The sequence below is a fragment of the Aythya marila genome, assembly GCF_965140915.1.
Source record: "Aythya marila genome assembly, chromosome: 2".
Lineage (NCBI taxonomy): Eukaryota > Metazoa > Chordata > Aves > Anseriformes > Anatidae > Aythya > Aythya marila.
The window spans coordinates 114,350,528-114,377,438 of record NC_139043.1 but is presented as its reverse complement, the minus strand read 5'-3'; the positions used below and the strand labels follow the sequence as shown (position 1 = coordinate 114,377,438).

The window sequence follows — 26,911 nt, the reverse complement described above, 5'->3', positions numbered from 1 at the left end:
GATTTGAGTTAGTTTTGGCACTGCTTAATTATCTTGCTGAATTGAGTGGGAAAATCAGGTGAAATGTGGTGAAACATACCCCAGAATGAAAGAAGCAACATTACACTGGGAGCTCCAGAGAAGAGGCATCTGCAGGTTCTCCATTACACTGGAAACAGCAGCTTGGCCATTCCAAGAGCAGCAGGGTGGTTGGAGAGGACCTTATGTTGGTTGATCAAAGGGGATGATACTCTTTCCCTGCCTGTATTCAACGAAAGTACCTTGAATCCATGGAAGTGCTTAGCGTGTTTTACCTTAGCCATTCTCATCCTTTTCTGTTTCCCATCTGGGTTTTGTTATTACATGGAAAATTCATCATTATCAATGAACTCATTATTCCTGTTTTTTTTTTTCTTTTTTTTTTTTTTTTTTTTTTTCCTGTGGCATATATTAAGCAAAGAGCAATTATCCCATGCTTTAGAGAAACTCCTAGGAAAGATCCTTGCTAGAGTAAATAAAAAGAAGAAAAGCTTACTTAAAAGAAATGAAAAAAGGGCATTGTATGAATGTAGACCATCTCTGGCTGAATGAGGAAAACCATGTGTTCAAAACATGCCGTTGTGGATTGTGTATTAATGCATTTAAGTGACTGCAGCATCTTATTTGAATAATTAATATTGACTGAGGTAACAGCAGGCAGGTACTCCGCTTTCACATTCCTGACCCAGAAAAGTGAATTTGTTAAAAACATGCTACTTCTGCTAGAAGGAAGGCTCCTAAGGAAGCTGGGAGTAGCTGTCTAAGATAAGAACAGGCAGTAGCTCACCTGTGACATCTTGAACGACTACTGACAGATTTGAGAGACCCTTTTGGCAATTTGTGTCCCATCCCTTATCAGAAAACACTTTACCTTGTGTGTTAAGGTGAATGGGGCCAAGGCGGAGTAAATATAAACCCTCTTCAGCATGAGGAACTTGGTACGGTTCCAGAAATGATACGTACCAAAAAGCAGAACTCCCAAGAAGCAGTCTTCACGTGGTTTTTAAAGCAAACTTTGCTACTTTGGCACCAAAAGAAAGTAAGTGGCTGTCTAAAATGTTTTTGTTTGCAACTGAGAAACATTGTCTGTCTGCAAAGCAGTGCAATTCAGACACTAAATTAAACATCTTACATTTAAAATTTACATGAATTTATAAACATTTTATATAGCAGAGTCAAGAAAGACAAAATAACATGGAGTAATGGAAGAAGGCAGTGCTTATTGTCTGCCTTATCAAACTGATTTATGTAGGTCTTTTGTAATTCAGAAAGATCACAGTGAGTTTTACAGCCAGCTTGTAACAGTGCTACAGCACAGCCAGAGAGGGCATCAACACCAATAAAATCACCAGTTGAAAACTCAAGTACTACTTAGTTCAGCTACTTGAAGGAAGTGTAAGCATGGTTTAGACTGTTGTGGGATGTGTATTAACATCCGTCACCAGTACTTGGGAATCCCTGAAGAAACACAGGAAGCTAGTTCTACTTGTATCTGAGGTCTTCTGTGTCCATTTAAGACATTCATTCCCAACAAAGACCTTTCTCCTCCTCCTCTTTACAGACCCAAAGTTCAGAAGAACATAGTCTACAAGGGACTATCCTTGAAAGGAAATAGAAACTGGAAAAACTGAGATGGAAAATCTTCTGCAGCTTTACTTCTTGCCAATAACTTCCCTTGGATACAGCGTCTACAAGGCAGAAACAGTACATATTACCGCTCAAGTTAATTTCCAAAACAGGCAGCCAGAATTTTCCCAAACAACTGCAGGGTCACAGGTTGGCCATCCTCTTCCTCTCAGTGTAGCCCTCTGAGCATATTGGACTAAACCTGTTTCCACATTTCTGTAATATCAACAAACCTGAAGCTCAATGAACGAGGGTCAGTTCAAATATTTTATTTTTCCTTGTAAACATATGAGATACAAAAAATGATTTCATTCTATTCTATTATTTCATAATTATTTCATTCTTCATTCTGTTTAGCAGATCTAACGCTGACCTAACGCTAGGTTTGAGAACCACTGCTAGAATTGCAAAGCTGCTGTAGACAGAGTTGTAAGCTTGTCTGATCAAGACAGAGATAAATGGATATATTAATACTCAAAATGCATGAGCTCCTATTGCTGTCCAAAAGAGCTGAGTATTCACAAAAGATGACATCTACTGCATTTAAACAAAATAATGGGCTATAGTAAAAACTGGAAGTCTTTCACAAACCTTTCTGCCTCCTTATCTTTTAGCATTCAATCTCAATTAAGTTCGTCTAGCATTTCCAATTTTTTGGTTCCAAATACCAAAACCAACAGAATTATTATGCTTAAAATACGTTTTTGTATAAATTACAGAATATGGAAAAAAAAACAACAACATGCTAAACGTGGCTTTTTGCTTAACATGAATTCACAATTTAAATCCTGCCTTTTATAAAATTTTCCTTACTTAACTACGCATAGCCAGATTTTCAATTGTGCATCCCACTCTATTTTTTCCCCACACCACTAATTAATATGGAAATAGCTTAAAGAAGCTCATTGATAATTTTGACACGTTACTGAAAAAATATTTTTTTTTTCAGCATCAAGCTAATGCATGAGGTAAGTAATAGCCAGGTACGCAGACACTAAAGGGATGTATTCCAATCTGAGAGGACTGCTGTCTCTAAGCACATTCACTGGCATCATCAGGAATAAGAGAAAGAAAGGAAGCATTCCTATGAAAAGCTCAGTGAGGAAGAGATACCACGCTTTGTAATTACCGTCATATGCAGTATATAATGCACTCTGACTGATATTTCAGGATTCACCTCTGGAAATCACAGTCACATTATGTAAATGAGGGTTGGAGTGCTGAGGAAGCACTGAAGTGGCATCATGCTGAAGAGCATCACCCACAGACCAACTGCCTTCCCAGCGCAGAAGGCTGCTGCACTACTCCTGGGGCCTGGATCCCTTCCCGCTGCTCCAATTCTCTCAACAGCCTGTGGAAATGTGGTGTTTCTGCTGAGTTTGGGCTTCACACTGTTCACAATTAGGCCCTTAACGAGCGTAAATGTAGACATTAAACCTGAGCAGATTGTTGCAAGTGAATGAAGGCAGAATTGCTGCACCTACTGTGCTTGCTTTGTTTGCAAATATATCATTTTAACAGGTTAGAAACATGACTAGTGATGACTAATCTCCTAAAAGGACTTTATGATAAAGTTCCATGACTGCAAGCATTCTCCTTGAAGGACATGCTGTGACCTGCACAGAAGTTAACAGGGGATTTGCCTTTACTTCAGCATGAGAAAGTTCAGGTAGCAGATGACTGCCAGGACCTCTAATTTATTTGTTTATGCAACCAGCAGCATAATCATAAAATCATTAAACTGTCAATCGAGAAATGAGACAAAAATGATGCAAGCTTTGTTATTTAGATAATATACATTAAAGCTAGTCATCTAGATGGATCTGAAAGTTTTGAATTACCAGAAATGGCACAGATCACTTGGCTTCATCTGAGAACCTGCCTTCCAATTTTGTGCCAAACTTTCTCCTATATGCAGCTTATTTGTAGTCCAGCAGTATTACATGCTAAAGAAATGCACATCTCACACAATTCAAATGTGCTTTGTGTATGTTTTATTTACTATAGTCAGGGCTGCCCAAGTAGGGGAAAAAAAAAAAAAAAAAGCCAAACCAAGCACCAGATCCAAAATTAGCATTTTATTCAGAACGTTGGGGTCAGAGGTGTATCATTCATATTCTGGTACACAATACAGAGGCAAAGCTGTTCTCAGAAGTCTCTCCAGTTTGAAAGCTCCTTCCCCCTTCCCTCCCCACCCCCAAAACATACTGTATATTTACTCGTGCCACCAGTATTAGGCCAACTCCCCTCCCCCCTTTTTTGGTACAAATTATGTAAAACTTTTGTGCTAAGAACTTTTCTCCCTCCCCAAACAAACAAAAAAAATAATAAAAATAAAAATAAAAAAAATATTGAGTACTCTAACTACAGTTCAACAATTGAATCAATGTCACTTGTTTTCAACTTGTTTTGTAAATACTTTATCCATAACGAAAGATATAAACATGCAAAAACCTGAATCCATAGTCCAAATAATACATACACATGTTCTGAAGTTTCTGCACTTCTCCACAGACTATGCCAATAAAACATTATGTACACATACCATTTTTACAGTGAAGTGGGAAAAAGTACTAGAAATTAAAAAAAAAAAAAAAAAAAAAGAAAAGAGTGTACATGGATTAAGACCGAAATGTGTCTAACATTCTAGCGTAAGGAAAAAAAAAATCAATTCTGCTACAAACTGGTGATATGAAAACTCCCTTTATTTGCAACCAGCTGCATTAAGTTTTAGAATTTTAGTGAAAAAAATCCCCTAACATCTAAAACTAGAAGTAATGTACATTGTTCCACCTCATGGTCTTCTCTCCCAAATAATAAAATTGTTCCACGAGGATTTTTTTTTTTAAGTTTTAATCTCCTTATTTTAATAAAAGCAATGCGATGTAACAAAAGCATGTTGAAGCATATTGTGATTCACCTTACTCCTCCCCACCCCAACATATTTTGTCTCTTTAATGCATCATTTCATAAATCAGTACCATTAAAGCCTTAAACATAAAACTAATTCCGATCTGAAAAAGGTACAAAAAGGCACATAAAATCCCAGTGCTTCTGTACTGTAAAATTCAAGTGTAACTGAGCTCAATATTTTTTTCCAAACAGCATTGGATCACTGATATTCCACGGAGCCCAAATTGGTTTGCAGCCTATGCCAAAGCCTTCAGCAAGCACTTGTGCTAGTAGACTACAAAGTTAAAGCCTAGCTTCTGTATGCTTTTGGGGAATATCAGTTGAAATGTTTGTACTTGTCCAAAAACAAAGTTCACTTTGAAGTTCAGTCATCACCTCCACCGTACATATCAGCAAGTTTCTTGAAACGTGGGCCCCAGTCATTTAGGTAGTCATAGTCTTGCTCACCACCACTACTTGAGGAGTTAAGAGAGCTCAAGGATCCAGCAGTGGAGCCACTTCCTTCATAGTCAAAGACTAAGAGGGAGTCATATGGTGGGGCTGTAGGGTCATTGTCGGCTGCTTTAAGTCCCTGTAATCATGAAAGGGAGAAAAGAAAGAAGTAAGTTCTGTATCAGAGAGAGGCAGCAAGTAACTGGAACATCGCAGTGCAGTTATCTACCAACCACCGCCTGAGAAAACCAAGTTCTTGTTTGTCTGTGGTTCATGTCAAGCAGAACAGGATTCACTGACGGGTTTCCAGCATTAAGCACTGGACATTTTGAATGTAACTGTACATGCAGCTCTAACAAAACTGTAAGAGAACATTACTACACAAGGAACAATGCTAATAAATATACACTTTTAGAGCTACACAGCTCACAACCTGAGGCATGAGCAATATGGGACTGGTTAAACAGACAGATGGGATAGGAAAAATATGCATGTTTGCAAAGATTTGCTTTAACAGCCATCTCACATGGCCAATAACATATCCACTGACATCGCTGGCCTGCAGGTCCATCTGTGTGTGCCAAAAGCCATATTTAGTCAGTTCTGCAAAATTAATGTACCTCTGTAGACTGCTGTGTGAAAAAGATACAATATGTTGGCTTAAGCCGTATGTGTTTTGCCACCCATAAGATCCTATCTGCTCTTCATAAAACACACACAAGAAAAGACATCAAAGCCAAATACATCACTAAAACCATTTCTGTTTCTTTGTTTCAAAGCAGTCATGTTATCAACGCACAAATACTGGGTCTTCAGTAATTTTAAACTTCTACTCTCTATGGCTGAATAACCTAAACTAAAACCAAAATAAATTAACAAGGGACAAGTAGGGAAAGAATGACACTTCTTCTAAAGAAGATACTTTTCCCTGTTTTCTTACATAGGTGCAAACCTAAACAATAAATTTAATTTTAGTTTATGCAGCAATTGCTCTGTGGCGAGAGACATTTATTCTGGGAAGTTACAAGTTGAATATAATGGGCTGCAGCCTGAAGTTAAAAGTGAAAGCAAGCTCTCTTGTGTTTTGGATTTTTCAACGTCACAGTTTCTTCCACAGGATTAGCAATGATTCTTCAAGATCTTCTGCACTTTCAAGATGATCTACTCTGGCAGACACCAATGAGGAATAGTATGACTGCCAAAATTCTTGAAGACTTAGATAAGACTCTATGTTGCTCACTGTTAAAATAATTTTAACCAGTGCTATTTGTGCCAATTTTCTTTTCAATTTTTAATGGATGTCTATTTCTTTAAAGAAACACATTCTTACATTCATTTTTTGAAGGATTAATGCGCATCCTTTTAATTATTTAACATTTTCATTATACAAAAGGATGTTTTTCTCTCAATCACGAACTGTTTAGTCTGAAAGTGATGTAATGGAAATAGCTGTTTTTCTTCCTAGATATATGCTAAAATAATACCATTAATTAAAGCATATAGTATTAATAAGAGAATCCTGATTTCTATCACCTAAAATAATTTAGAAGCGTGAAAAATGTACTAATTTTGCAAATCAGTGCTGGAAAGGCCCAGCATATTTATCAAGCTAGCGACCTCCATTCAAGAACATACTTTGGACTTAAAATGATCATTTCACACATATAACAACATCAAGCAGGCTATCAATAGCCTGCACAAGAAGGATAATTTTGAATTATCTGATAAACGTAATTCACGATACTCATTATCTTTCTCTTTGGATTTTTTCCATCGTGATGGCCACAGTATGGACAAATAATTCAAGATTCCTAAAATGCAACAGCAAGCAAGCATTCTTCCCCTGTTCAGCTTCAAAGCTTGAAATAGTTCTAAGGCTTTCTCTCCGTTTCTGCTGCTGAAGCAGAAATGCAACTAAACTTCTCAGGCACTAGCTGGCCTTGCAATATTTGTACCTTCCCTTTAGCTTGGTTGGGGTGATGGAGTCCCATGCTTTTCGAATACAGGTGACAGGGAAGGAGAATAAGCTTGAGCTTAAGGAGTGCTGCAGTATGAATCTCAGGAGTCTGTGTGTGAAAAGTCATTTACAAAGGTGGTTTGGAGAGGAAATGTTATTTCCCTGATATTCTGCCTAGGAACAGCCAGCCAAACATTGGATTCTAATTTATTAAAATCAGTGAACAAAGTATTTTCCTATGTGACTGCAGAAATTCTCATGCCTGTCAGCCATCCACACCGAGAAGGTAGGCAACATCCTTCTGCCTTTTCTTTCCACAGGGAATGTTGGCTTTTTGCAATTTGCTGCCAGGATTATGATAGCATTTAAAATTAAAACTGGTTTTGAGCTACTGACTTACGAGATAGTACCCCACTGACAAATGCACTGTTTCAAAGGTTGCTCTTACTGTGTAACCCATTTTATTCAGAGAGCTATGGGCCGTGCTATGGAAGTACTGACTCAACTCCACAGCCCAAGTTACAATGATAGTTGCCCCTATCTTTTGGCCAAAAATTCCTCAGACTCACAGTATAACAACTGAACTTAGTCTTTAACTCTTCAAAAGACAACCAAGTTCTCTGCCATATTTGTATGGGAAGTTACACGGTAAGATAGTGAAGGAATACCGTAGTGGTGTTTTTTTACATTCCTCTCTGCTAAGCATACTCTATGAACCTACTCAGTGCACTGCTTTGCTCCACTGCTGCGTTCTACAGCATGTCTGAAGCTGGAGATGCTCAATGTTAGCTTAGGCAATGAAATCGGCTTATGAAGCTCCTTGTGGTTTCAGTATTGCCACCTTTCTGCTTCCCTTTCAACAGGTGGTACCACAACGTGCTGTATTGGCACGACTGAGAAAGCAAAAAATGGTTGCCAAGAACTTCTCATTTCACTGAAATGGCATTGTCAACCACTTCTCAAAAAAAAAATCCCTCAGTCTTTCCCAGATGTGCTCAAGAATCTCAGAACAGTGGATTTCTTGTATTTATTTAGAATACAAGTTCCTGATCTGAAAACCCAAAACTTTTATTATAAAGAGCAGATTATTCAACAGCTGAATTGCTGAGACACATGCTTAGTTCTCCATCTTTCAGGAGGATCAAGTCACATTTCTTTGCATTTGTTATACTTGCAATGCACAAAAGCAGACACAAGAACAGCTGATGTGAAAACCAGTAATGCCGTGACAATACAAAGGAGAGCTTGAGACCTAGAACAGACTGAGTAGCAACCTCACTTTTTCCTCTTCCTCCTTTACACATTTTGCATAGGAATAGGAAAGACTACAGCAGTGTCTTGACTGAGGAACAATGGTAACCTTAAATTATGCTTGCTTGGTATGTGCAGCATTCTTAATTTGTCTCAAATCAAGGGAAAAAAGAACCCACAAAATCTCAAACTAACATGAAACTTTACAAAATCAGAGATCTAGCACTTCTATTTTCATTAATCCTACTACTTAATCGGGTTCAACTAACTTTTGATGAGAATAGAAGAATAGAGCCTTACCAGGAAATATGAAAGACTGATTCAATATGTTTTTCACTTGACAAGAGAAAACAGAAAACATACAGCGACTTTTACTCTGCTTAGAGGTGCACTGTATCAATAACCATTTACTAAGAATGAATTGAGGGTCCTCCATGTCCTCATGGGATGAGACCTTTAGTTTGTAATTTAAATTTAATTTACCTCAGGCTATGTTCTCTATTGATTATAAATATATTCTTAGCCACAAACTCTCCACCACAACATAATTTGTTTAAGATTTCTAAGGACAGCATAGGTGGTTTTTGAAAACAGGTTTAACAAAGCTTCTGCAAACAGGTCTGATTGATACTGTCCTGCAAATCCCGACTCTTCTAAGCATTAATTATGCTCCACACTCTGTAGGTTATGTTTTAAAAAGCTCAAAATGGAAAAAAAAGTCTACAGAGGATTCTTAATAACACATGACTTATTTCCCTGACTTGTTTGTACACTGAACTGGAAGAAAAGAAGGTTTTTCCCTCCCCCCTTAAATTAGAGATTCATCTATCCATTGAAATAGACAAAACAAGAAAGTCCCCGAGGTCATTTAGCTTATGCCTGCAAAACATATTTTGATTATAAAGGCACCTTTGGAACGTTCTTATTTTGGAAATTTCATAGCTCTGTATGTGTTATCTTAACTTTATAAGTGTTATAAAAATAATTCAAAGTTTTATCATACTTGTAACTTGTTTTTCAACTGAGAAGTCATTAGAACACTACAAAATACTTATACTTACATACTTCTCATTGAGTTAAGTAGATTTAATACAACTGATGACAGCTAGAAAGTAATATACTACAAAAACAAATTAAGTACTTCCGAAGGGAAAGAAACAAAATGACTCACTAGGTCTTTTTCACATTTTGTTTCTATGACTGTGTAATAGAAGTAAGAGGAAAAAAACACCCCATGCTTTCTCAGGTGATGGTAGCTAAACCCTCTAGCATCTGAAATGAATGACTATGGTTCTTTTTTGTCAGAAGCTGGAGTAATTCAGTGGCCAATCTGAACAATACTAGCTCTGTGTCTGAGTTACTGGTGAGCATAGCATTCAACAGACTAAATTAATTCCCACACGTGGGCCAGCATCCCAAAGGATCAGACTGATCAGCTACTCTGGGAACAGAGCCAAGTCCTCCAAAAGACTGGACTGATCTCCACAAAGCCTTGTAATCTTTTCAAGCCAATGGGGCAAATGCAGACTTCGTTACCGAGGTACTGGCAACTGAAAGGAAGCCTCTCTCTGTTCAGTTAGCAACTGGGCTAGTTTTGCACATGGTATGGGTTATGGCTGACCAAGGAAAAAATTATGGCGCGACTGGTAGTTACAGAAGAAGTAAGCTTTTTGCCTAATCATGTTAAATTTGGATGCAGAGGTAATGAACTTGCCCTTTCTTATCTTGCTATTTTGTTTTCATAGCTTGGCACAACTTCTGTCTGAGCTGTCCTAAAAAATGTCTGGCACAGGTTTTACCAAAGGTATTTCTTTAATTTACTCTATGTAAAACAGAAGAATTACCTTTTTTTGTTTTGTTTTGTTTTTTTCCCTACTGAATTACCAAGTTGGGTATATCTTGCAAGGGTTGCTGACAATGAGCTGCAGGTGGAATTGTCTGAAGGGAGGTTGAAAACCTGTGCAGCCTGAATGTTTATGCTCCAGACACTGGTAATTTGGAATGTTAATTGTAATAGTAACTACTATAGTAAAATGCCATATTTTTTTTTCTCCCAATAGACTTCTTAGAATCACATTTGCCACAGGAAATTTTAATATAACACAAATTAAGATAAAACTGTTGTGAGGAAATAAAATCTTAATTTTGCTGGGGCTTGTGGCAAAACTGAGCATGAAGAAACCTTGGCTGCAACTGTCTGCTTCAGAGTGAGTTAGGTGGAATGCCCCATAGTAAAATGAAACTGAAATCCTAAGAAAGAAATACCTTATGATATACATAAGCTAAATATATAATGGTTGAAACATAGAATATGCCTCAGATAGTTCCTTTCAATCAGAGGATATAATTAACTCACAGCTAACTTGAAGATAAGAAAATTGCCATGCTTTCTTTAATTTTATATATAATTATAGGGTTAATTTTATTTTAGAGTCAATGATATTATTTACGTTATTTTATTATATAAGAGTAGCTCGAAGAAGCCTTCTCTTTTAGGTGATGGGCAAAAGGAAACACAAAGAAAGGTATTGACCTAATACAAAAGAAGAACGTAAGAAAATGATTCTCAGCTTGTCAGTACTGTGATTATAAACATACTGAGTTAAATCAGGACAGCACCTACTGTTTCTACATCTCCATGTACACATTGATGCTAGATTCTTCAGAACTGACAACATACTGAGAAGCAGCATTGCAAGAAAAGTTTGCTGAGTAATTTATAAGTCACAGGAGGTTGGACAAACCTCTGCCCCTTTTCTGGCTTTCCAGAATTACTCTCATTCCTTGTCTAGGCTCTGTAAGAGTGAACTCTGCTGCATGGAAAAGGAAAATCAAGATATTGAGGTGTGTTCTTTGGGATATTGAGGTTAGTGTTCTTCCCCCCTACTTGCCTGGTCACACTCATGTAAGTATAGGATGGGAAAACGATCATCTGGAAGAAGATAGGCACAAGGAAGTTCTGGTGTGTACATTGTCTTGGTCAGCAACTGAGGTTTCTTATTCTCCCATGTGTCCACTGTTTTCCAGAAGCCAATAATAATTGTTGTATTTAGAAGTAAAAGGCATGCAAAATCCTCTTTGTTGAGCCACTTCTTTCTAATACAAGTCTTCCACAAACCCGGATACTTTTAAAAACACATTTAACTGGAATAGCTTTCTGCTGGTTATCTCCCTGTAGATACTTTAAAATTGCTTCGCTGTATACCTTATTAGGAGCAAACTCAATTTTCTGCAGCTTTGCTAACACAGAAGAAAGTGTATTAGCCTGATTTTTCTTTAACACAAACAAGAATAAACATGTTTGCAAAAACAGTTCTCTACAATACTTGCCCAGCTGTAACTGCCGAAGAAGATACGTGAAAATTAGCATAATTAACTACTACTACTCATCTACAGAATACAGAATTATTAAACGATAATTTACAACTTAAAAATAATCTAAATATTTGTTTTCCTGCAATTAATGAGAACAAGAAATGAACTCTACTATCTCAAGTTTCACAAAACCAATGATTTAAGAATGACCAGTAATTAAAATAATGAAACAAATATTTGTAGTAGCATTTCTTTTACAACTGTGAGCAATCTGTATAATCTGAATCTAACATTTATCTTTATTAATTTGAAGAATCAAAGGTAACACAGAGACTTTTAAAGCTCTGTGACAAGTATTAAAAACACTTACATAACATTTAATTTAGCTGCCCTGCTCACTAATCGTATCTGATCGAATTCTTTTGGTCTTATTGAAGGTACAGAACTTCCACTGTTAATCTAGATTCAAAGGGTAATGTACAAGGAAAATGAGTATGAACTTCCTCCATTATTAAATTACTCTGAATTAATAAATGAATTTAGGCTAAACTATAATTTTGTTAGTCTATTTATTACTCGGAACCCACAGAATAATCCTGCTTGGAGATACTGTGGTTGCAGCTGATAACGTATTATGAATGTAATTAATACAAATATACAGAAGTTAATTGATGTATCTTCTCTTTCTGTTTGAATGAGTTAATTAAATTTGCCCACACTTCAAAAGAACATATTTACTTAAATCTAGCAAGACAATTTTAATTGTTTAAGTAAGTTTTAAAAAGTTATCATGTTCAAACATAACAGCTACTCGTGCAGAGCACAATTAACAAAATATAAAAGCTTAACTTATCTTAGGAGTAAACCCTTTCTTTCCTTTACCTCATTAATGAAGTCCCCAATGTCCCCAGGATGAGGAGCAGCTGATCTGACTGGATACTGAGGTTCTGCATGGATTGGCCTTTCATCAAGACGTCTGATTCCAACAGGTTTGATGGCATCTGGTTCCACAGTGTCAGGCTGTTGGAGCTGGCTCAAGTCATAATCCTGCAAAATATGAAGCAAAGAGAGTACATTAGGAGAATTTTGAACAATATCTGTCAGGGGAAACATGAAAAAAAAAAAAAAGAAAAGAAAAAAAAGAAAATACAAGGAATCATTTCACCGCAAGTTCTATTTTCAGGATTGTAACACTGAGAGTAAGTCTAAAACATTGTTATTTGCATACCAACAGGATGTTATTTGATTTATACTCCCTGAACCTACTGTTTTGATTCTATTCCATCAGATTTGTAGAGCTTCTCATAAATTTTCCATTGAGAAGGAAGGATTTGAGTAGTACTATTACGAGACTAAACACTTTGCCTAGTAATGCTGATTTACTGCACAGAGCAAAGATGCCAAATCCAACTCTTATTTTTCTAAGCAAATAAATGCCAGACATTCTTATTCTGAGAAAGATGCAAGCGTACTGCTCTGAAGCGTTTTTGTAATACATTCAAAGAATGAGTTTAAGACTCCTTGCTGATTTCATGTGGCTTCCATAATATGAAAGCCAAAGGGGGAAAAATGTCATAAGAAGTACAAAGCTCCTCAGATTTGGTCTTAATTCTAAGCATTTTCTACAGATTACTTGTGGATCTGTTCATTAAGTACTTGATGCTGCAGTTTCAGACTCTGGCAGACTGATGAAGCTAGCATAGCAGTATGAATTTCAATAAGCAGTATGTATGTACATAAAATTTTTAATTAGAATGTTTATGCATTTAAGATAGGTATGTCTGAATACTTTTTGCACAGTGTGATGCACTTCAGCATTGTAATTCACCTCACTGTTGTCATGTCTAGAAGGTAGTCACGATCAAAGACGCTTTTGCACAAGGCACCGGTAAAAATGCCGAACAAGGAACTGGGCTCAAAGGCTTAAACTAAAGCCATCCACGAGCTACCCAGTAGACTGGGGCTCATGCCAACTCAACTGTATGCCTGACACCTTGCCCCACATATAACCCAAGCAGTTGAGGGGCACTCTAAATAAGCTATCCTGTCTTCAGTTTCTATTTTTCATCAGTGATTTCCTGGTAAAAATCATATTTGTAATCTCATTTTGCTGGAAACTGTCTGTGCAGAGAATTACGTTTTTATTGGTTCCTAAGTGACTCCTAAGGAAGAAATGCAAGTACATGCTTCTGCTGTCGCTTCATGGGATGTAGGTCCTTTTGAGAGTATTACCTACCATGACCCCCAAAACCAGACTTTTCAAAAGGAGGAGAGGTCTGTTGACAGCAGTGAAGGGTAGCTTATTGGGTGCACTTTAACGATTAAATCACTACAACTTCTAATTTGTTACTCAGGTCCTCAGCTGACTGCACACACATATATATTCAAAAAGGTGGAACGACTTCACTGAGATCTGAGAAAACAGCTTTATATATTTTAATTAAATTACAAATTCCTTGGGGCAGAACTGCAACTTCAACCCTTCAGTTCGTCATGCACCAAACAGGGTAAGTGATTTCCATGAAGCAGTATGGATTGGAGAAAAGTAAACAGAACTCCTTACCTTTTCCCTTTTTATTATGTAAAATAAATCAAAACAGTTTAGAAACACACTATCAGAAAATACTATCGAACAGAGAAGAATGTACTTTTTAGAATTTATAAATACGTAGCGAGTGCTTTTCATATCCTCCCTAAAGATAAAGGTCCAAAACACGAATGGGGATAATTGATTGATTTTTTTTTAATTTTTATTTTTTTAATACTAGGCATTTTTATATGGATGAATTTAAACAGGTATGGTCAAAGAAAAATACATTAAAACCAGGAGAGCCTCTCGTCATTTCAGTTTTATAACGATAAGATGTTTTCTTTTTCACCCATTCCAGTATGCAAACAGCTCTCTCTCTGATTAGTGGTCATACAGAAACTAAACAAGTTTCTAAACAGTACTAAACAAATCTGACAGAGCCTTCCACATCTAAGGCCATTCTCCTGTATATATGCAGTTTGAGACATCTCCAGGCTTTATAGCTACAAAGACAGCAAAGATTGCCATCCTCAAGGCAACAGTGGTGCAGAATGTCTCCTTATGTGGACTCCCACTTTGGATTTCCTTTCTAGGGTAATTTATGGCACTGCCTTCCAGACTTCTATCAGAGGAAATTTATTCTGCAGGTCTATTAGTGTCTGGACAGGAAGAAAAGATCCATTCTGCTTATTACGACAGACTCTCAATTCTCTTGTATCATTAAAATCAATACCAACTGTACATCAGTCAGGTATGGCAAGTCATCCACCATCTCCCCAAACTGGCTTAATGCTGTACAAACACAGCATCGTGCAATGTCTCCAGCTGTTTCAACATTCTGTCTGAAGTCAACTCTACTCAATTACTGCAAAGAAAAAGAAAGAAATATGTTTCAAAAGAGCCAGGGCGTAAGCTATTTAGGACTGCTGAAATTCCATTTCTTTGCTCAATGTTGCATTCACTGCTAGATAAATAGGAAAACTTTTCCTGTATTTTCTAAAGCTCCTGAACAGACTTTCAGGTTTGTCTCAAGCTGAGTTTAACATAGTTAACTGCAGAAGTGACAGCTTAAAGGAAAACTGTGCTGTATCAGAGAGAAAACAAAACATGGTGGGTTAAGTTGGGACAGCTAGCCTGGAGCAATGGGTCATTATTTCTACTCTTATTTCAAGATCACAAGTCAACACTGTTTTGTCTTAGCTCCTGCCTTCTTCCATACAACCTGCTCATCATTTAAATCCGTTGAGGGACTGAGGAAGAAGACTAGGCCCTCTGTTGGAAACATACCTGAGCAAAGTCTGACAGCATCCAGTTCATATGGCTGCCAACTTTTGTCAAAGGCATTTATTTACTTGCTTCTGTTGTTTAGCCCTAACTTCATTAATTTTAGAATATCTTTCCCTTCCTTCAGTTTGAATTTGAGCAAATTCATTCAGAGGGTTTGATTTTTTTTTCTTCAAACTTCTGGATAAGCTCAGTTTGTTGATGGAAAGAAGCAGCTAATACTAGATTCTCTCTGTTGGAACATAGCTAAAACCTGTCCATCTCTGGCATCACTATTTTACTTCTTGCTGAAATAAATCCCATCATCTGTACTGAAGCAGAAAACCTTCTTGTTTTGATTTGCTTTTGGTTTATAGAAAGGAACTAACATCAAGATGTGCTAAAAGAGCATTTTATCAGAAGTTACAACTTCTGATGAAATTTACTGATAAAATTATATAATATATATCAATCAATATCTATCTATATATCAATATGCATCAATATAATTAATCTCTCAAATCTCCCCTACCCCAAAACCAGCCCAATTATAAATACTGACCTTATTAACTATTCACTTAGTTTAGACAGCTTTAAGCAGAGACTTATACCATTACTAGCTCTGATCTTGTATTCCTGGAATGTGAGATCCAAGGCAGACAAGAGACAGTACTAAATATCAAAACCAGCTAGCTAAACCCTACAGACTAACAACCTTACCAGATGTGTAGACAGAAGGGTTCAAAACTTCTAAAAGCTTTTCTTTAAAACCTTTACACAGTAACTGGAAGCATAGTCCAAGTATTTTAACTTGAACAGAAGAAATGTCCAGAATAGAAGAAAATGCAATTGAAAATCTAATTTTATATTCCCGGTAATCACTGATTTACAAAGAAAAAGAAAATGCAGTCTTCAAAGTCGTTCTCCTTAAACAACTTCCTCTTGTGCAAGGCAGCTATTCATTTAACAATGCTTGAGTAATAATCTCTCATGCAGCAGTCATCAGCTATGGCCGTAGGAGAGAGATACCTTAAAAGAAGTACCTCACTTCCTGACTGTTACCAGAGTCTACAATCTCTGGAAAGAGAAGAGGGGGAAAAAAAAAAAAAAAAAAAAAAAAAAGAGAGAGATTATCCAGGAAATTGAATTAGTCATAAGTTTCTAGTTAACTTTTTTTTTTTTCCCCTCCTTCCTGGATTAGCTGTTTCGATTATGTTTAAATTTTAGAAGTTTATGGCAAAAGCTTAAAGTGTATTATGCTAACTAGACCTGCTCAATATGAATACTCACTGAAACTTAAAGAAGAATTCCAAACAACAGATTCAAATTTAATAAAACCATATTTTTTTTATGCATATATGGGATTGATCCCCCTCCCAAGACATCATATCCATCCCCGTATCCCCATGGAAGAAATCATCAATTTAATTGTCACTAGGTTCACTTACTTTGACTATGACAGCTGTGAGTGACATTCACTGGACAAAACCAGCTGTAGTGGTCTAACCACATGTAAAAATGCTGCTTTACATTATCAGAAGTTTTCATTTCATGCATCCATTTTACAGGATGATACGTTAGCATAAACTCAATTTTATTACTGTGTTAGGGGAACAGAGGAAACTATGACTTGAAGTACCAACAGATAAAACACACATTCTGCTTATCCTCTGTGTTGCAAAGACAATTTCTGTCTACTCCAGTACAGAATTGGGGTGGAAGGAAGAAGGGAGGCAGTATTTTATATAGGTAAGTGTTCCACCTTTAAAGGTCTTTTAAAAACAAATAAAAGGAAGTAAAAAACAATCTTGCTACATGTAACCATCCTACTCCAAAACCACCAAACGTGGTCCTAAGGCAATATTGCCTGAGTTCTGCAAAATGCTCCAAACCCCCTAAATCTTACATCTGCTGAAATAACAGGACTTCCAGAAAGGCAAAGCACACAGGTCTGACTAGATGCAGACTGCAAGTGGAAGACTGGTTAAAATGCCTGCGCTAACAGTTGTTCTTTATTTGCAATTCATTTTTTGATTACTTTCTGCCGTAGTGCTTTTCCTATTTGTTTTTATTACAGACGCATCTGGAGCATTACAAGTTAATCATTTTTAAGGTAACCAAGAAGCTCGCTTGTCTTTTTTAATAATAAAGAAGGTGGAAGTTAAACTTGAGCTGCAGATAAAACACAGTAACAGGCGCAGGTTATAGGTAGGATAAAATAAAATAAAAAACAATTTTGTAATGGCATTATGGAAACATTTCTTTTCCTATGATGAGATAAAGATTCACCAAGGAATGATAATAATTCCTCCACAGGAGCACTGCATGAGTCAGTCATTCAAAAAAATAAACTCAATGTCTTACTAAGCAAACACTATTCTCAAAATAACTTCCTCCTAATTATAATATTGCAGATGCCTAGGGATATCTTAACAACAGTTATTTCTTTCATTATCATAAAATATTTTCCAATCTTATTGTAATGCAAAATAAAGGTTAAGAAGTGAGTGTAAATGATCTGAACACTCAGGATGGTAAAAATAAAATACAGTCATATGGATTTATAACATTGATTGAGTAGTTCAGAAATATTGTTGTTTTTACAATAGGTTGTGGCAAGATCCAGCATACAAAGCTAATGTAATTGTAAGATGCAAGAATCTAGAAAGTTACAATAAGAAAAGGAAAAACTAGCACCACCTACCAACAAAAATCCAACAAAATCCGATGGATTATTCAGTTTGTTTTTATCAATGACTCACAAATGCTAGAACAAAACTATCTTTTTTACATGTCAGCAATCCCTGTTTGAATTTAATCCATTCACACATAAAAATAGTCCATTACGTATTCATGCTATTATCATCTTTAAAATAACTATTACTATTTTATTTCTCTCTCTATATAAGGTGAAATAAAACATGACAAAAAGCAAAATATTGACTCATGTCTGAACAGACTGTAAGGAAAGGCAATTTAGGAAGAAGCAAGCAGAGCTCTTACTAAGAAAAATACTTTGAATAATAGTAAAATTACTGTTTTAGAAACTCTTGTACTGAAGAGGTGTGATGGTCGGATTAAAATACCCGTTCATAACAGCTGATCTGCAACAGTTTCAAGGCATACCACTTGCTCTGGCAACTTGCTTCAACAGGACCACTTGCATAACCAAGTACTACTAAAATTCAGGAAACACCACAGAAATGGGCTTAAAGGAAATGTGAGGAGCACATTCTGTAATTTACTACAAAAGATATATACAAAAACAGTTAAATGGAAGAAAAATGCATGTGAGTTATCAGGCTGACATAAGCAGTAAGCATCCCCAGTTGAGCACCAGCTGCCTCCACGTAAATCACATAAACGGCCTGAGACGTGGTAAAATGAATTAGTGATGTTTATGGGTTGTGATCTGCTATCCTCGTGAACTCTGCAGCAGACATGGGCTAAGTGCTTTAACACTCAGACAACATAAGGTTTTGGTATTTTGAACTGACAATAGTGTCACTAGTAGAGTGCACATCGTGTCAGGGGGAGAATATAAGTTGTTCGTCTCTCACACTTCCCGTTTGCTAACGACTACAGGCTCCAAATCGTGTGGCCCATTAATAATCAAGACTGTCACTCCCAGCTTCTGAAGGTGTACTTACACTTGATGTATCTATCCATTTCAGAATATAGCAAACTGCAATGCCCCCACCCCAAATTGCTGGGTTAAACATTCGGATGGAATTAAAAACACAAACCCTGCCCCCAAACAACAGGAAAACCAGTCCCACTGACTCCTGTGGAGTGGTGATGACTCAAAGCCACTCACAGTCTAGCTCCTATAGTAGTCAGGTAGCCAGATTGTTAGAACTGGAAAATATTAAACAAAATCCTGGGAAGAATCACAGACTTTCTGAAGCATTTTTTCTCCCTCTCATTCCTCCCTGGTCTGCCCCCCCTCCCACCTCCTTTCAGCTGTTACAAAAGTGATCTTTCCTGGTACCAGGAAAAAATGTTCTTGTCTGGAACAGAATGTGTGCTATACAGCTGTCAGAGACAATTTTTCAATCCACATTTCCAAGAAACAGAATTTTAGGTGAAAGAAGTCCAGAAAACAACTATTTTCGACATTGCTCTGCAGCGGTGCAGTGGGGAGTAGGCTACCATCAGTTCTGACAGACAGCTGTAGAGCTTTTCTGGCTTAGGGAATTAAAAACATTTTTCTCAACTGTAGTGGAAATCGCATAACACTGTATAGATCATTCCAGGCTCGAGGAAGACAACGAATCATTCCAGAACATCAATTTTCTTTACAACCATTCAGCTTGTCAGTGAGAAAAACAGGCTAAGAAGGCCTCAGATCAGATTAACATGAGACTTGCAAAGACAGAGTAAGTGGATCTTTTATGACAAACTTTGTATCAGAATTTCTTCAGAATTCTAGCTTAAGGGAAAACGAAAAAGAAAAAGCACACAAAAAACGCAAGCAGGAATTCCACTTTGCTTCTGACAGCAGCTACGACTCAGAGGAACAAGCTGGAATTTGGAACTCATCAAATTTGTTACTGGATACACTGTTCTGATTGCATGGACAAAGTGTTTGAAAGGTACATGCTGAGCATGCTTTAGGAGTTTCTCAGTCTGTCGTGATAGTTCAAAAACCCAACTGTATAACTTCCTTAAAAAAAAAAACAAACAAACAAGACAAACAAACAAACAAAAAAAAACCCTCTAAGCAAAACCAGAAGTCTAAAAGTAATTTGGTTTATGATTCTGAGAGTCTTAAGTTTATCACTTATCTTGGGGCCCTAACAAACTGTCTTCCAGTCACCTAAACATGTGGCATAAAGAAGATGATGGTGAAGCCACACTATGTAATGTGTAATCATCTTCACATATTCATTCAGAAAAGGAGGTGATTTTGAAAAGGTCTAAGTAATTTGCTTGTTATAAACAGTAAAAGGAATTTTAAGAGGTAAAGATTATGAAAATATCAGAACTTAACATATTCTTTGCTTTCACTAAGACTCACAAGAAGCTTTGAGCATACCCTTTTGTTTTGCTGCATGATAAGACCCTGTGCTCCTGAGTCACCCTAGGCAATGCCTTCCACCAGAGCTGCTTGTTCAATCAGTGCTGATGGTTTTGGGAACAGCGCACCAAAAAAAGTTAATATTGACAGAGCATTTTACTCTGTCATTTGCTGATGCCTTGTGGATGCAAGGTTGACGTGAAGCAATTTTTCTTGATTTTAATAGAACAGTAGCCCTATGAGGCCTCATTCTGAAAATAGATTTTGATGTAAGTCTTATATGCTTTTTTGGGAACACTTAGCTTTGACACTTTAACACATATTTTAACTTTGACAAAAATGCAAAGGTCTTGATAGCCAATGCCTACTGTCTGCAGTGTTCTACATACAGCTTTCCTTGTACACAATTTTGCTAAGAAAAAATGAGACTATTACTTTTAAGGAACTTGTTGATACACTCAGTTTAATATACAATATACTTAGTACTTAAATTTCATATAAAATTATGTGCAAAACCAAATTAATCTAAATTTTACATTGCAAAATGTCAAACCAAAATAAAGTTAAAGCAGCTCCCTGAAAAGAATATATTGCCCATCATCTACTGTAGATAGAAAATTAGGTGCCTATGAAAAGTTTGTGCTCTCTATTCACCCACAGGAATAAATTCCTAATTTTTGAGCTTTGAGAGAAGCTTATCCATTTTTTGCCTACACAATTGTCTTAAAACATAAGTGGTTATAAAAGCGTGCTACATTTTGTGAGTACTCTTACTTTCTGTTCCTGTGACATCTCTTACGTTTGAGTGTACAAAGGCTTTTTTAGCTCCTCAGACACTAACATTCTACTGCTCAATGGATCAGGATAGGGACCAGTGTACCTGAACTATGTGGCTGATAGCTATGATAATTTGCAAGAACAGCTTTAAAAATTATCTAAAAAAAGCAAGTAGAGGTTTTGTGGCTAAAAATCCTTCTATTTTTATGAAGTCCTTAAACTTCCTCTTGTCTAGGTACTTCATCACCTCATTTTGAGAGGAAATACTTCTCATTTCCCATTTCCCATTTTTTTACCACTTTATTGCTTCTCCACCCATTGACAGTTCTTCCTGCATGCACTATGCTCATTCATAGCTGCGAAAGGCTGCATTTATGGACGGTTTATACCCTGCTAAATCTTTACTGCGTTCACACGTTATCTCCTGCTGTGTTCCCTTGACTAATTCTCTCATGGAGACAGCACATTCACTTCAGAGGAGCACAGTGCACAATGGATGGAGGAGAGACTTGAGCACTATTTCTAAACTATTAAGTATTTTTCCCTTCTCTGTGCTGTTGCTACAAGTCTTCAGATTTCTGATCTGCAACACAACTTCTCCCAGCACTCTTAAAGCATAACCTGTATCTTCCTAATGAACAGTATACGCTCTGAAAACTGCTGACTCTGTCCTGAGGACCGTGTGGTCAATAACTAAAAACATAACCACATGAAAATTTCTAAGCAGATACTCCAGGAAATTGTGTGTGGACAAGAGCTGGAGATGTGAACTGGAAAATTAGTTCTCACAGGTCTGAATTTTCTTAATACTTTTTCATCTTGTAACTCTTCTGTGCAGGAACAGATGTGCAAACTGGGTACAGTTCTTGTACTCAAACCGTATGCAAACTACTGGAATACACGCAGTCTCACAGGGTTGCCTTTAATTTGTTAACATAAATGATTTTCAAAAACTGCATAAGCTGAAGTTTCCTTTGCTAACTGCTTAGAATGCAGTTAAACTGCAGTTAAACTTAGAATGCAGTTTACTATGCAGAAAATCCAGGAAGTAGGAACAGTACCTGGGGAAATGCAGGAAGCCTGGAAGTTGTAAGGAGAACACCAATTTCAGACAAACAAACAAAGGAGAAAAGAGAAGCTATACATGTGTGTATCAGTGAAGGGAGACACTTTTCAGAAAACTGAAGCACTGGATGGATGTGACTCAGGTTATGTGGAAGAATTATACTTAATTTTTCAAGGCTTTTTACTGGAAAATTTCTTAGGCTGTATTATATGCACTGTTCCCTTCGTAATTGTTACACTTACTTTTACCACTAATAACATGCAGAAATCTACTATTTGTCATGCTCATAAAACACTTAATAAACCTCCTCTGAAGGAAAGAAACCACACTGCTTGGAAATTCACTAACTCAGAGAGAGAGGAAAAAAGTTTTTCTTAGCATACACACATCACTCCTAGTTCTCCAACATATCAACAGTGGTTCAAACAGAGGTGATGCGAGAGTAAATGCATATGGCACCTGCCTGGAAAGGTATTTGAATCGACACAGATGTGCAGTGACAGCTACTTGAAACATAAATACTTTCCAAGCTGAAATCAGCCAATCCGTCAATAGCCAACATTACCATACATACAGAAAGGCATTCACCCAGGACTAAAGAAAGGTCACATATGGAACAGACTATTATATTAGACACTCTGCACTAGTGATTCTGTACAAAAGGATCCCTGACAAAGAATGAAGAAGGTTTACAGACTGCAATCTGAGGAAATTTTAATTGTCATTTAAATATAACTGCCTTAGTTGGAATATGGCCAAAATACCATGACTCTCTTACAGCGTGTAAGTGGGCAATACACTAGTTTTACAATATTACCCAAAAGACAGGCAATTCCTACCTCTGGAACTCCAAAAATGACATGAGAAAAATGTTTTATGTCATGCTTTTAAAATACTACTTGTCTTTGATGTTTAATGCGCAAATTAGCTACTTATTACAATCCGTCAATGGAAACAAAATAAAGTGCAGAATGAAGCATGAACCTATATGTAAAAAACATTCATCATTTCTCACCTGATCTTCTTCTCCACCACCTTCTTCATCGTATTTCAAAATGTTGTCCCTCACATCATCTTCTGGATCAATCAAGAGCTGCTTGGCCTGACGTTCCTTATCACGGCGCTTCATCCATACCACGAACATTAAAACTAAAACTATGTGGCAAAAAGGGAAGACACAAAAACACACTCTGATTCTGAAGCACAGCCATGGAAAAATGTGCAAATTTAAACCACACTACTACTACTGTTTTTGACTGTTCTCAACAACACATTTCAATAATACAGGATGGATTTTTATTTTTAAATTTTAAAGAATGAAGCTTAAGGAAGAGATGTTTAAACTTAAGCTACTATAAGCAACTTGATTTGGAAATTGGTCAATCACATATTCCTTCCCTAAGTCAAAAATGTGTTCCACACCTGCCAAACAAACTTTTTATAAAAGGAAGTAAAAAAAAAAAAGCAAGCTTCACAAACCACTGAATTCAGAGAGAATCTCTCTAGTAGTAACAGAACTTCTAGAAGACTATACTACTTTTATTTTTTTCTACTATGTCTGAAGAATATAGGGCACTTCACATAGCTTAAGTACTTCTGATAACTGAGTATCACTAAGCTTTAGACCATTTGGGCAGATGAGCCAGCAGCCCACCAGAATGAACCATAACTGTTGCTTAATTCTTTATGTAAGCTCAGAAGCAGTAAGAATTATGGTCGAGGAAAATACAGTGGCATTTGGAACTATACATTTTTAATCATTTATTCTCAATAAATTTTCAGTTAGACTGTTTGTTTACACACCAAAGCTGTTAAAGAAAGCAGAATGAGAAACACAATAGAATAAATTTGAGTAAATGAATCTCTAAATACAGTAGGTTTGTTTCCAATTACAACCACCTTCATGGAAAGAAATTTCAATTCATCTAGAATGTAAATATATGAAGAGTATCTTAAAAGGTAAGGAGAATATCCTAAAAGATTTGGTAGTTTCAATAAGGCTCTGTTAACCCAATACAAGGCACTCTTAAAACGTTAGGTTATCAGGAAAATCATTATACAGAGCTGTGCTTTGCCAGACCCAAAGAATACCCTAACTCCCCCCCTCCAATCCTCTCATTTTGTACGCCCTGTGCTAGTGCACAGTATACTCTGAACAGATAAATTCCTTCCTTATGTTGCACCACAGTCAGAAATCAGTTAACCGTAATGTGTAGGAGAGCTGGCATCTAATTGACTACACTGGACAGATACTTAGTCGTGATGTTTAGTCACTTCCCTTATTGAATGCACTCAACACAAAAATAAAATACTAGCACAGCTTTGTGTAGTACTTAAACAAACACACAGATTTCTGTTCCTGCATGGCTGCTTGCTTGCTGGGCCTTATATGTTGGGCTGTGATGCATTACTTTCCAAAATCATAAAATAGCCTACTTAAATTAATCTGACACATAATAGTAATAACACCAGTGCATTCCTGAGAGGCTGTGTAACCCACTGCGGGTTGTGTCAAATCACAGACTACCAACAGTACCAGACACTAGATGTCTGAGGGCTGATCATATCGTCATCCTGGTCACTCACTGATGTAACGTAACATGTACCCTTGGGCACAGATGAAAAACCTCTTTCATAAGCCCAGTGCGGGGACTGTGCTCTTGACTGCCAAGTATGCATGCAAGTGCTAGTTATGATACGTCTCGCAGACTCCTAATTCATCAAAGTTTTCATACTTGTCCAAGACATTAACCTAAGCAGTAACATTTCTTGTTTTTGAGTCATTAATCCCTTTTTGGTCTTTGTCAAGGTACATAGGACTAAAACATAAAATGACAGTATGGTATAATAAGAGTCAGTATTAAGGAATCCATCTACTTACTGAGCAAGATGATGATACAAAGCAGAATTGCAATGATGGCACCAGTGCCCAGTCCTGCACCAACAATCCGGTCAACGTCAGTACAATCCCCATTTATGTCGCACTGGCAAACTTTGACTTTCAGCACCGAAGTGCTAGATGCATGTGGATTTCCAGAATCTGTAATTACTATGGGGACATCATAGATACCAGCCTCCAGAAACCTGATCCTTAAAGAGAGCTGAGCATGATCACCTGTGGGTGAAATAAGGCACTAGGTTTACAGAAGACAGAAATGGCATAAAATGGCTCATCTTTGAGCTTTGCATCAACACAACACATAGCCCACTGACTACAAGACACTCAGGACAAAAGATCTCCTTTTTACTGTGGACTTCTTTCTTAAGATTTCTTGTTCTTTAGGGAACTTGTACTGAGGTGCTTTCCTATTCACGTTTACCAGATTAACGTATATTGTGAAGTCATACCGAAGTAAAACACAGAAAACAACATGCAATTTCCTTTAACGTGATTATAATTTCTGTAATGTTAATTACCACTGATTCGAACAATGGTCCAATTCCTCTTAATACTAGGAGGTGTATCAGGCAGCTCAAAGGCAAATGGTCCCGCATTTGGATCAATGTCAGGGTCTACAGCAGTGATGTTAATAGCATTAGGCTGCAGCGTTTCACATGTTGTGGCTTCTTTTGGGTTCACTTGGGGAGCATTATCATTGATGTCCAGCAAATGTATTTGAAGTGTGCCAGTTCCACTCATCGGAGGAATTCCTTAGGAGAAAACAAAAAATGTACAGAGCGTGTTTCCAGTTGTAAAGTTACTTAAATGAGCTCGTACCAACCAGCTCAATTACCACATACACACATTCACTGCCGTTCTGGAATTTTGTTTTTTCCAAGCCAATCTAACACTGTCACTGTTCCTACAAACACATAAATTCTCATATAATCTGCCTTCTGAAAACTGTCCTACTCAACAAAATTCAACTCATAACTGCTGATCCATGGATCAGGAAGACTTCATCACTTTACTCGATCAGACCTTTTCCAGCGAAGGTCTACATGAAACACTTCAGAGGAAAAGGTACAGAATTTGGATTCTTTAGTTCTCCCTTGCAGAAATTCTTTCATAACTTGGAAAACTTATGATCAACTTTCACCACAAGCATGCTACTTCAATTCTTTCTAATACTTACTTTCAGCATGCAGATTCATACTTCCAGAAATTCCCGTTATCTATATTGAATGTGTGATCCTTCCTTAAACCTTGCTAAAGTCACACATTTATGAGAACATGTGGCACTGAATTTCTCAGTATAATTAGCAATGGTTTTCATTCCTCCCTCTGTCCCCATATAATCTCCTTCCAGTTCCATTTACTTTTGTTCTCCAGAACAGGGCCAAAAGGATAGAAATAGCTGACCTAGCTTTGTTATACTGTAATAGTTTGTATAATTTTACCATTTGTCTTCTCTCCAAGGTAAATAGCTTTAGTGTTTCAGCTTACCCTTCTGATGTGAAAATGTTGCTGAACACACCTGTCCATCTTTCTGATATTGTCTATAAACAGCACAGCATTCTAGCCTATTTTAAGGGACTAATTTCTGAGCAGAAAACTTCATTAAACTGCCAATGAAAACACACTTTTCCCTCTACGCTTCTGTAGTCGGAATATGGAAAAATATAATCCATGCCACCTCTTCAACATGCTACTCCCCATAAAGTCATCATCCACTCCTGCTGTGCATTTGTTCAGCCTAGCACAGTCTTGTGTAGACTTATTTTTCAGTTTAATGTAGTTTAAGTAATGTAACAAATACGGTGTCCTCCAAACTCAGTGGCTTATTGTTCAGCTACTTCCTG

General features: G+C 37.0%; 1 protein-coding gene across 1 annotated transcript in view; it reads right to left on the bottom strand.

Moving 5' to 3' along the window:
• Window positions 1-3,583: 3,583 nt before the first annotated feature.
• CDH2 (cadherin 2) overlaps window positions 3,584-26,911 on the bottom strand; it is a 119,716-nt gene continuing 96,388 nt past the window's right edge. Inside the window, exons 12-16 of the mRNA XM_082753612.1 lie at window positions 25,586-25,819; window positions 25,050-25,283; window positions 23,184-23,323; window positions 12,395-12,559; window positions 3,584-5,128 (exon numbers count right to left, since the gene is read on the bottom strand). Of these exons, the coding sequence (XP_082609738.1) occupies window positions 4,922-5,128; window positions 12,395-12,559; window positions 23,184-23,323; window positions 25,050-25,283; window positions 25,586-25,819 (980 nt within the window). The 3' untranslated portion in view covers window positions 3,584-4,921. The remainder of the gene's footprint in view (window positions 5,129-12,394; window positions 12,560-23,183; window positions 23,324-25,049; window positions 25,284-25,585; window positions 25,820-26,911) is intronic.